Source organism: Corythoichthys intestinalis, chromosome 10 (genome assembly GCF_030265065.1).
Source record: "Corythoichthys intestinalis isolate RoL2023-P3 chromosome 10, ASM3026506v1, whole genome shotgun sequence".
Taxonomy (NCBI): domain Eukaryota; kingdom Metazoa; phylum Chordata; class Actinopteri; order Syngnathiformes; family Syngnathidae; genus Corythoichthys; species Corythoichthys intestinalis.
The window spans coordinates 27677273-27689644 of NC_080404.1; the positions used below are offsets into that span (position 1 = coordinate 27677273).

Below are 12372 nucleotides of genomic sequence, written 5' to 3' on the forward strand. Positions count from 1 at the left end.
TCCCCTTGGACTCTTCATGATCGCATGTTTTTTTTTTTTGTTCGTATTTAATAAACCCTTGAACGCATCGCTAAGTTGTTGTCTGCATTGGGGTCCAACTTTGTTTCGGCATTGGCGGACCCTAACAAATTCAAATCTAATCTATTTTCAAAGTTATCAGAAAATAGTCATGATTGGTGTCAAATCGATTAGGAATGACCTTAGAATAAACCAATACAGTTTACGGAACGATACCGCAATCTAATGAGTATCACATGCAAACTGGTTACAGCCTTCAGCTTGTAGTATCACATTAGTTCCTTTTATTATTTTGTGTTTTTTTTTTTTCATATTTCAATTTCATATTTTAATCAACTGTTTTTATTGGGTTTAATTGCCTTTCTGCCTCTATTGTGTATAGAAAGCACTTTCAAATACCTTGTGTTGAATTGGCCAATATAAATAAACCCTCAGAATGATATGCCTAATTGCAATTTGATGTATTATTTTTTTAAGGCACCCAATTAACTAGTTGTTAACCCATCACCATGGGTGAGGGCATGGTTAAGGCTTCTTAAAGCTATTTTGATATCAAGCGAGTAGACCCTGGGGTATAGGTCGACTTCACACATGACTTAGAATACGTCATTGCTCAACAGTGTGGTTTCTGTTCTTCTGAAGCTGTCATAAAGTGTCCAAAAATAGAGTGGGGAAAAAAAGAAATGTTTGCTAGTTTTCACCTCAGTAGAGATGCATCATCTTCTATCTCAGCTACTTAAAGATTTCACAGTATTAAAAACTGTTCGCTTTGCTATATTTTCCCCAGCTAATATTGTGCAACCCTACATTGAATGATACATGATTCATTTTCCTGCTGTAGAGCTTTGTGCCATTCAAATACTCTCTATCAAAGCTCTTTCCAATTAAAAGGTATTATATCCAGTAGAGGCTTCATGTAGTTGCTTGTTCATAGTGGGGGGGGGGGCACCTTGGAGGACGCTGCAAGGGTGACACATAAGCGGGAAATGTGCTGCTTAATGGAGGGAGAAATTGAAAAGAAGTGGAGTGGAAACAATGACTGTCGGGCAAACGAACCCCAATCTGATGGTCTTTTCATTTAACAATATGACAAAATTTTCCAAAAATGGGTTGGGAAATGTAATGAGAACTGCATGATATTAGAAAAAGCTATGATATTCCTAATGGGTGTTGAATATAACAATCTCGATATTATTGTGATCTTTAGCATGCCACTATAAAAAAAGAAAACAATGATCATGTTTTAGCCATTAGAGCAGCAAATGAATAGTTATAGTTGAGGATAAACTACTATGTGGCGTAAACATTTAAACTAACAGATGTTACCACAAGCCTGCTATGAGGGAGGAAAAGGGCATTCCTCTTAATCAGTTATTGTATTCATGCTTTGTCTTGTGCAAGTTGCATCCATGGAATCGCTCAAGCCAGAACTGTATCTAGGAAGGCGTATGGCAAATAAATAAAGGTTGGTGTAATACGTCATAGTGGTCAAGAAAGCATACAACACATGAAGTATTTGCGATATATATTGCACAATAGGGTTTCTGGCTGGCCGCCAGGCTTTTCTTGTAATATACTGTAATTCCTTCATCATTGCAGTTAATTTATAAAAACAGCAGCCTTGAGTGTGTGCGCATCTTGGCTATGGGGTGGCATCACTACGTAGAGAAGCGCCTAGCAATATTACAAATAGTGGAAGAATGCTTTCCTGAGGTGTGTGCCCCCCCCCCCAATTGTTGACATAACTTGTTTTTGGCCGTGTACAAATAGCGTATGCCTTGCCAGATATGACCAGAAATGCAGTGTTGTTTGTTCGTGTTAATATTTTTTCTGTTGAGAGTTAAGCTACGGGAATCAATGCGAATTTATGTTAGCATATGAATGGCGTACTCCATTGGTTTTTAGTAGGGGTGTGCCATCTTAGGCACCCCACGATTCGATTCGATTACGATTCAGGGTGCTATGATTCGATTGTTGAATGATGATGACGGTATTGGTGATGATCACGATTTTCACGATTATCGATGCATCGTACCTTACTAATTAATAAAGTAGCCAATCAAATTTATGTCCATTATGTATTTAAAATATCCTAATGATTCAATAGGAACAATGGAAACATGCCTATACAACATAGCTGCCCTTAAGCTGCTTTTTGATTTTCTTTTTACAAGAAAGTGCAAAAACATTAACCATTTTAAAGGCAGTACTTATTTCTCTCAACAATACAATAAAATTTACACAGGTGGAATTCTGGAAGAAAGTGTCTTAAGAAATAAGACTTTTACCAACATAAACCAATATAGTTTGTTTTCACAGATTTCTGTACTATTTCACATGTTTGTAGTGTTACCGCTGTACTTATTCATGGTTTTACAAGTTCTGCATATGAAATACAAGTGTTGGGAGAAATATTTTGTATTCATAAATCAGTTGATGTTGAAATAATGTTCCTATTGCTTGTTATTATTGACAAATTATCTTTTCGCCACAAGATGGCAGGATGGGACTTAATTGTCCAAAGTGCTACTTTTATTACTTCTTTGTGTTTGACTTTGATTACTTTGATTTGTGGAATTGCCTGTGAAAACAGCAATGAGAGAGAATGTATCCGCATGTCGATGGAAATGAAACACGCCGAGTTTTGGCTGAAAGACAACTTATTCTCCGTCAATTCTTCCTACGACTCGAAATAGAGACCCAGATACTCGAGCAGATACACCCTTCCTTAAAATTGGTACACTCAGATCTTGCGGGTTCTCTAACTCCAGAATCGATTGATGGTTAGAAATATGTGCAGTTATTCACAGATGATTACTCTGGTGCATTTTTCACATATTTCCTGAAAAAGAAAAGTGACACTGTTCTAGCAACAGAAAAATTTCTCGCAGATATAGCTCCTTATGGGAAAGTAAGGTGCATCCGATGTGATAACGGGACTGAATATACTTGCAATGAGTTCTAAACATTGTTGAGAAAAAGTGAAATAAGAAACGAAACATCAGCGCCGTATTCCCCACATCAGAACGGGACAGCTGAAAGAGGATGGGGTACACTATTTGAAATGTGTAGGTGCATGCTAGTTGAAAGTGGGCTACCCAAATACCTATGGCACTATGCAGTACAAACTGCAGCAATGGTTCGCAACAGATGTTATAATAGACGTACAGGGCAAACTCCTTACCAGATGTTGACAAACAAGAAACCAAATATTTCCAGATTGCAAAAATTTGGGTCTGTATGTTACACATACAAACAAGACAAGGGAAAATTGGATTCTAAGTGTGGCCAAGGACAGTTTGTTGGTTATGACAAAAATAGTCCAGCATATCTAGTCTACTGTCCAGACACAAAGAGTACAAAAACATAGGCTGGTAAAGTTTGTGAATAAGGAAGTCATAGAAAAACAGACACAGACATGTGACATGGATCAAGATGAAGAATACAACATGATGGGGTTGCCAAGGGCTGATCGAGCAAGTGTAGAGGTCAAAAACAGAAATGAAGATCCTGTAGAACCAAGTGCACATAGTGAGAGTCCAAAGGAAGTGACAAAATGTGAACTTGAGAGTAGAAGGTATCCCTCAAGAGAGAGGAGAAAACTGAGTCATTTAGAAACCTTCATAACAGAAGTCAGAGATAGTGATGGAGTTTATACCACTGCAGACTACTGCTACAGGATGGTAGTTGGTATACCTCAAACATACCAGGAGGCCATGAGTTCAAATAATTCAAAAGATTGGTCAAAAGCCATGGATGAAGAAATTCAGTCACTAAATGAAAATAAAACATTTACCCTGACAACACTGCCAAAAGGCAAGAAAACAGTGGGGGGTAAACGGGATTATGCACTCAAAAAGGATGAAGATGGAAGAGACAAGTACAAAGCATGATTTGTGGCTAAAGGATTTAACCAGAAAATGGGAATAGCTATGGTTGGCACAAGACCAGACTTGAGCTATGTGGTAAGCAGGTTATCACAGTACTTTAGTGAACCCACACAGGAGCAGTCGACTACTGTGAAACATGTCTTCCGATACCTAAAAGGCCCTTCTGAAAAGAGCCATAGTTTCAAAAGAGACGACAATGCAAAACTTGGTATACAGGCACATAGTGATGCTGATTGGGCAGCTGATACTAGCGACAGGCGCAGTACTTCAGGGTACTATGTTTTCTTGAGCAAGAATAGTTCTCCAATTTCTTGGAAAACAAAGAAACAACCTAAAGTCGCACTATCTACCTGTGAAGCTGAATATATGGCACTGGCTTCAACCATACAAGAATGTCTATATTTAGAGCAACTACTAGGTAGCATTGATCATTATCAGTACACTCCAACAACTGTACACGATGACAACCAGGGGACAATCGCTCTTGCCAAAAATCCTGTTAACAGACAGAGATGCAAGCACGTAGACATAAAATATCATTTTATTAGATCTACTGTGAATCAGGGAAGAGTCACATTGACGTATTGTCCAAAGGATGACATGATAGCTGACATCATGGCAAAACCTGCAACAAAGTTGAAATTGAAGAAGTTTGACAGTTAATTTTGTAATTTGAAATGTAAAAGTTCATTTGTTTGTTAAAAAGGCCATCAACATGAGAACAAGTGGGGGTGTTGAGAGAAATGTTGGGAGAAATATTTTGTATTCATAAATGTGTCCTCAGTTGATGTTGAAATAATGTTCCTATTGCTTGTTATTATTGACATATTATCTTTTCGCCACAAGATGGCAGGATGGGACTTAATTGTCTAAAGTGCTACTTTTATTACTTCTTTGTGTTTGACTTTGAGTACTTTGATTAGTGGAATTGCCTGTGAAGACAGCAGTGAGAGAGGATGTATCCGCATGTCGATGGAAATTAAACACGCCGAGTTTTGGCTGTAAGACAACTTATTCTCCGTCAATTCTTCCTACGAATGCAACGTTGAGCTGCAACCACCTCAACATCAAGTTAGTGAATTAGCTAATTAGCTTAGCGCTCGGCGCTAACTGTTAACATCTCAAAAACAATGACAATAAAGGCTAAACATTACAAGAGGGTTTGTGTACTCACCTTTTATAGACTCAAAAGAGTTCTTAGCAACACGCTTAGGACATTTTTCAATTGACATGACTTGAAACTACTGCTATACATCTGAAAGACAGGGAGCAATGAACTATGTCTCTTCCCCTCTCGCTCTAAAATATAACTTGCGCACAGAAACGCGACCGCCGGGTCCCCGCCTGTCTCATACAAACATTTATTTTCTAGTCTTTTGAAAAGGAGTAAGTCTCTCGCTCAACCAGCAGCATCCATCATAACGTCCGTGCGTCCGTTAAAGATGTCTGGGCGGCAGACGTGTCTTGAATTTCGTTCTGCTACGAGCGCTTTCATAAAGTTATAGGGAAAAATCATCATTTTTGAACCTTTATGAATCGTAATCGAATCGTCAAGATTCGAATTGTGATAAATATAAAAATCAATTTTTTGGAACTCCCTTAGTTACTAGCATTATGGAAGCATGCGTGTTGGCAAAACTAAATGTACTTTGCATTTCAATTCTCAGTATGTGTAATTTTCTTTACATATTTAGTGTTACATTTTACCTCAACTGGAGTATAATAAATATCTTTAAAACCATCAACATTGCACTCTTTTGGAGGAACTGTTCGTGGTCACCAGTAGGTAGATGGTGAGATAGTGTAAAGCGCTTTGAGCGCCTTGAAAGGTGGAAAAGCGCTATATAAGTATAACACCATCTACAATCTTCCAAACTTGTCTGTTTCCATTAGCACCATGTTATGTTAAAAAAAAAAACGAGGTTCATTCATTAAATAAGGTGAATTTTAGTATAAGGACATCTAATATATATAGAAGCTTACTTTTCATTCAACGTAGCGTCCCAGTCACTTTCCCCATCTGTCCACAAGCTTCCCTATTCCCTCAGCGTAAAATCTTTGGACTGATGTTTCAGCCAGTCACGCACAACACATTTGACTTCATCGTCACTTTCAAACTTCGTGCTATTTTTTCAGATGTTTTTTCAACTAAAACGTGGCATCATACACAGATGATATTCTCCTATGAAATTCAATGGGTTTGTACTCTTCAGCAAAACTTGATCACCGTTCAATCCTAGTGCTTGCTTCTTGGTTGGCCATCTTTGTTAATCGTTCCCCTTTTTTTTTTTAAAATCTGAAATCAAATCCATGGGAAAAAGAAGGAAAACTGAAAAAAAGTAAGCTTCTCTGTGTATTCTCGCAGTCGGCGAGATGTCACGATGACGTCATCTCGCATAGCAACGTGTCGCCATTTTGAGAGGGGGGGCACGCACAGGTAAACATCAGTAGACAAACGTCTGAAATTCATAAATTTTAGTTGTGTTTTGCGTTTTTTTTTTTTTTTTTTTTAAATAAAAACGTCTTAAACATGACTTATTATTATCACGAGTCACTGCCGACAGACGCGAGGAGGCAATACAACTTAAATTTAGCGTGTATTGGCATGAAAATCTGCCCATACAAAGTCGCAGCTGATAGCTGGATAAACAATCCAAAGGAATTGCCTGCAGTGGAGTTCGGAAACATCTACAAATACCTCATAAAGTCACCCAGTAAGTTGACCTTTATCAATTACGTGGAATATGTACTGTGTGGAGCTAAGAAAACTGGTAGTATATACGGATTGATTATTTCTGCCGTAACCGGTAATTCGCCTCCAAGCGTTATTTAGCCGTGAACACGTCACGGCAAAATAACCAATTCCCACCAGGCCATTAATATTATAATATAGATTGACCGATCAGAGCAGTTCACGGCAAAAGAAAAATAACTTTTGTCGTTGTGTCAAACAATTAAAATTTTTAATCGAGTTAATTACAGCAGGCGGCACGGTGGCTGAGTGGTTAGCACATCTGCCTCACAGTTCTGAGATGAAGGGTTCAATCCCGGGCTTCGGCCTTCCTGTGTGGAGTTTGCATGTTCTCCCCGTGCCTGCGTGGGTTTCCTCCGGGAACTCCGGTTTCCTCCCACATCCCAAAAACATGCATGGTAGGCTGATTGAACACTCTAAATTGTCCGTAGGTATGAGTGTGTTAGTGAATGGTTGTATGTCTCCTTGTGCCCTGCGATTGGCTGGCAACCGGTTCAGGGTGTCCCCTGCCTACTGCCCGTAGTTAGCTGGGATAGGCTCCAGCACCTCCGTGACCCTCATGAGGATAAAGCGGCATGGAAAATGAATGAAAGAATGAATAATTACAGCTTAAAAATTAATTAATCATAATTAATTACAATTAATCGCAATTCAAACCGTCTGTAAAATATGCCATATTTTACTGTAAATTATTTTTGCAATGGAAAGATGAGACACAAGATGGATACATACATTCAACATACGGTACATAAGTACTGTATTTGTTTATTATAACAATAAATCAACAAGATGGCATTACCAATATTAACATTCTGTTAAAGCGATCCATGGATAGAAAGACTTGTAGTTCTTAAAAGATAAATGTTAGTACAAGTTATAGAAATTTTATATTAAAACCCTTCTTAATGTTTTCGTTTTAATAAAATTTGTAAAATTTTCAATCAAAAAATAAACTAGTAGCACGCCATTGTTGATGCCAATAATTACTTACACAATGCTCATGGGTGCTGAAGCCTATAAAATCAGTCGCACTCAAGCGCCAGCAGAGGGCGACAAAACTCCGAAAAACACAACAAGTACACATTTCACTGTGTGTGCTGTCATTTTAATGTTTGAGCGGGGCATGTGCGTTAATTGCGTCAAATATTTTAACGTGATTAATCAAAAAAATTAATTACCGCCCGTTAACGCGATAATTTTGACAGTTCTAAAAATAACGATTTGCGAGTTGTCTGCTCCGGTAATAATAACCACTGCCTAGTCTATTGAATGCTAGCAGCTAATTGGGGCAAAAAAAAAAAAAAAAAAAAAACGATTAAAGTTTACCCACCAGTACAAACGTACTGTAAATGTGCCTGGTCCACGGAATTGTCTTCTTTTACTGTTCCTCGATTGATTGCTTTCAGCCAATTTCTTGTCCTTTTCTTCTCACGAGGAAGAATGAAGAACTTGAAATGCGGCTCCAAACTCTTCCTTGTGTTACAACCCGCAACACGGCAACTTTTAGTCATTCCGAAGGAAAAAAAGGTCGCAAATAAGACAAAAGTTCAACGTGTTTGTACTACAATGCACGACAGAGCAACTGCTTGTGACTCATGTTTTGCTCCCATTTCAATATGGGGACACTTTGTTGTGGCTGGTGACGCCATTAATGCCCGGATGTCCGACTGCGAGAATTAGAAGTCTATACCGAAAAATTCACATTTTTCAATGAATTACCCTTTTATGTAAGTGCTGATTACTGAGAAAAAAATTTCGATCTGCAATATCAATCTCAAAATTGCCCAGCCTTAGTGCAACCCTAGTTGTAGTTGATCCACTTGGTTAAAACAATCCACCAATTCGTTAGTGGGACAAAATTTCGAGCGGTTTTCTAGGTCAACAGAAAAGTCATGGTGATGTTTCAAACTCTGTAATTTGTGCTAAAAACCCAATTTATAAAAGTGCAGATGTAACATTACAGCATATGTGAGAAGAGTGTGTGGGAAAGATTGGTCATGTACTTTTAGCAGTCAATTCTTGTGATTTTTTTTTTTTTTTTTTTTTTTAAATCTGTTTTTTTTTTCCTTCTGTAAATTCCGAAAAGATAGCAGTTACTTGTCGCATTGCGGTTTTAATGTTCGTGGCACTCTCCTGCTAGGAATGTTAAAAGGAGTTGTGAGGATTTTGTGGAGAAGGGAGGGGGGGAAACAGGGGCAGGTCCAAAAATGAGAGACAGTACTGTGTCCACCTTTGAGAGCAAAGCATCACATGCTCTTGAAGATGAGCAGTATAGAAGACATCTCCTTCAAAAATATTATTTCTTTAAAGGGGTATTTACAAGAGGACGTTATTTGTGATTCCACATGAAAGGTTGTCTCGTGCTGTAATTACGTAAGTTTGACTTTATCGCGGCATTTCTTTGGTTAAAAATGGAAACACCACAATGTGTTTGTTTTTTGCTTGTCCAATTTGAACTTTGGCCATTTATCTAGCACACATTTTTGAGCATGCTTGTATGTCTGGCCACAGATGATAAAAAGTGTTTTTGTATGTTTGTCGCCACACGTTTAAGGTTATCTTTATTTTTCAGAGCCGCAGTGCCCTCCTGATCAAAATCTCTGACGCCGCATAGCAGACGTGCGCTTGGGACACAAAGTGCAACCATGACTGCCATCAACTCACCTAGAGACAAGTAAGCCAGAAGCTGAAATTCTTTGATCAACACTTCATTTTGACTATTTGCCAATTATGAGCTACAGAATAATTTCCATTTATATATTAGCGCTAGAGCCATACTGAAATATTTTTACTGTAATATAAGTGCAATTGTAAAGTTTTTGCCTGCAAGTAAAAGTGTCAATAATGGTCACCTAGCAGTGGGAGTTCATTGTACTGTAGATGAAATGAAAGTGCAGTGAAAAGAAAAAAATAAAACTGAGTTACTCTGCCCTAATCTAAACTCTTAAAACACGTTCTTTCAAAAATTATCATTAGGACAATTCTTAAATCTTAACTATTCTGATTCTGATAAAATTGAAATCCTAGTGGTAAAATTTACTCAGCGATGGGTCTTATTAATCGGATCAAAGTGGACACAAATATGTAGTAAAATATATTAAAGTACCGGCTTATAAACTCTGATTTCATTGAATGTGACTTGAATTCATATGTTTGTCAGATACAATGCCGTTTGGATTATCTTTTTCATCCTGGGCTTGGGAACCCTCCTGCCGTGGAACTTCTTCATGACCGCCACTATGGTATGCCAAAAGCCAGTGACAGCTAATGCTTTTAAGCCACACAAACACACACAAACTCGTAAGTGATAGTTTGGTACAGCCCCTATGCCTTTGGGTGGTCTGGTCTAGTTTGTGTCACGTTTACCTCCAAATCCACCTCATTTCACTCACCAGTGTTTGTCCTGTGGTGGCATTCCCATCCTAATTCGCATGTCCTCTGAGGTTAAAGTGAGTTAAACATCTTAATTGGTGAAATTTCAGCTTCATTATCTATAAACGGGAGTTAAACAGACACAAGGAGAGAACACAGAGCCTTTTCTTGTCATGATCTTTGGGCACAAAAGGCATCTTTTTAGAGAAATGCTAATGCATGTATTATGTATATACTGTACACTGTATATACAAACAGTGGTACCTCTACTTAAGAACGTCTCTACATACAGATTTTTAAGCTTAAGACATACCTCAATAAAATATTGCTTCTTGTTACAAAATAAATTTCAGGAGGAATTACAGTACGGCTGGTACTCACAGCTCCCAGAGTTAACTATTGCCCAGCATTCCTGGCATCCAGTTGGCTAAAAGAGACCCCTACTGTATGTGTATATTTGTATCCCAGCGTTCTTTTCACTCGCTCGTCGTATCTGACAGCTTTACATGAGTGTATTACCTTTAATTCTTTACCATATCCTTTGTTTTTTACATTATGCACAACTCGGATTTTATGTTTATTTTGCAATAATCTAATTGTAACATATATTTGCTACATGTTTTGGTGCATTTTTATGCATTTTAAAATACTTATGTTTGAATTTTGTGGGGCTTGGAACGGATTAAGGCATTGAGATAGAAAACACGTCTCTACTTACAGAATTTTCAAGACATGAAACTACTTCCAGAAACAATTAATTTCCTTAGTAGTAGGCATGTGCCGGTATGAGATTTTGAAGGTATGATCACCTTTAGCAAAAATGCTGCGGTATCACGGTATTGCAATTATCGCTCTAAAATGTTATTTTGAGATTTATAGGTAAAAAAAAAAAAAAAAACTTTTTTCCATTGAATGGGATTTTTTTTCACAACATATTTGCAGATTGGAACATCAACATGAATATGTTAAAATAAATAAATAACAAAAAATAAAAAACTGAAATATTTTAAAATAAATTGAAATAAATTGAATTTATAAAGTAAACCCACAGCTCACGTTGCTCGAACAAGAACCCCCCCAAAAATTATCCATCCATCCATCCATCCATCCATTATCTTCCGCTTATTCCGGGGTCGGGTCGCGGGGGCAGCAGCTTCAGCAGGGAAGCCCAAACTTCCCTCTCCCCAGCCACTTCAGCCTGCTCCTCCGGCGGGATTCCCAGACGTTCCCAGGCCAGCCGAGCGACATAGTCTCTCCAGCGTGTCCTGGGTCGACCCCGGGGCCTCCCGCTGGTGGGACATGCCCGGAACACCTCTCCAGGGAGGCGTCCAGGAGGCATCCGAACCAGATGCCCGAGCCACCTCAACTGGCTCCTCTCAACGCGGAGGAGTAGCGGCTCGACACCAAGCCCCTCCCGGATGACCGAGCTTCTCACCTGATCTCTAAGGGAGAGCCCAGACACCCTGCGGAGGAAACTCATTTCGGCCGCTTGTATCCGGGATCTTGTTCTTTCGGTCATGACCCACAGCTCGTGACCATAGGTGAGGGTAGGAACGTAGATCGACCGGTAAATCGAGAGCTTCGCCTTTTGGCTCAGCTCCTTCTTCACCACAACGGACCGGTGCAGAGTCCGCATCACTGCAGACGCTGCACCGATCCGCCTGTCAATCTCCCGCTCCCTCCTACCCTCACTCGTGAACAAGACCCCAAGATACTTAAACTCCTCCACTTGGGGCAGGATCTCATCCCCGACCCGGAGAGGGCATGCCACCCTTTTCCGGCTGAGGACCATGGTCTCGGATTTGGAGGTGCTGATCTTCATCCCAACCGCTTCACACTCGGCTGCAAACCGCCCCAGTGAGAGTTGGAGGTCACGGCTTGATGAAGCCAACAGCACCACATCATCTGCAAAAAGCAGAGATGAGATGCTGAGGCCACCAAACCGGACCCCCTCAACGCTTCGGCTGCGCCTAGAAATTCTGTCCATAAAAATTATGAACAAAATCGGTGACAAAGGGCAGCCTTGGCGGAGTCCAACCCTCACTGGGAACGAATTCGACTTACTGCCGGCAATGCGGACCAGACTCTGACACCGGTCGTACAGGGACCGAACAGCCCTTACCAAGGGGCTCGGTACCCCGTACTCCCGGAGCACCCTCCACAGGACTCCCCTAGGCACACGGTCGAACGCCTTCTCTAAATCGACAAAACACATGTAGACTGGTTGAGCGAACTCCCATGCACCCTCGAGGACCCTGCCGAGGGTGTAGAGCTGGTCCACTGTTCCACGGCCGGGACGAAAACCATACTGCTCCTCCTGAATCCGAGATTCGACTTCCC

At 39.8% G+C, this 12372-nt stretch overlaps 1 protein-coding gene across 5 annotated transcripts in view; it reads left to right on the plus strand.

The window, feature by feature from the left end:
- LOC130922834 (equilibrative nucleoside transporter 1-like) overlaps window positions 1–12372 on the plus strand; it is a 78356-nt gene that overhangs the window by 45756 nt on the left and 20228 nt on the right. For 2 of the 5 annotated variants that reach the window (XM_057847987.1, XM_057847989.1), the window contains 2 exons: window positions 9233–9334; window positions 9821–9902. In XM_057847987.1, coding sequence (XP_057703970.1) covers window positions 9306–9334; window positions 9821–9902 — 111 coding nt within the window. In that variant the 5' untranslated portion in view covers window positions 9233–9305. Of the gene's footprint in view, window positions 1–4816; window positions 4980–8915; window positions 9034–9232; window positions 9335–9820; window positions 9903–12372 lie in introns of those variants that run through there. The other 3 variants (XM_057847988.1, XM_057847991.1, XM_057847990.1) reach the window with 3 other exon arrangements.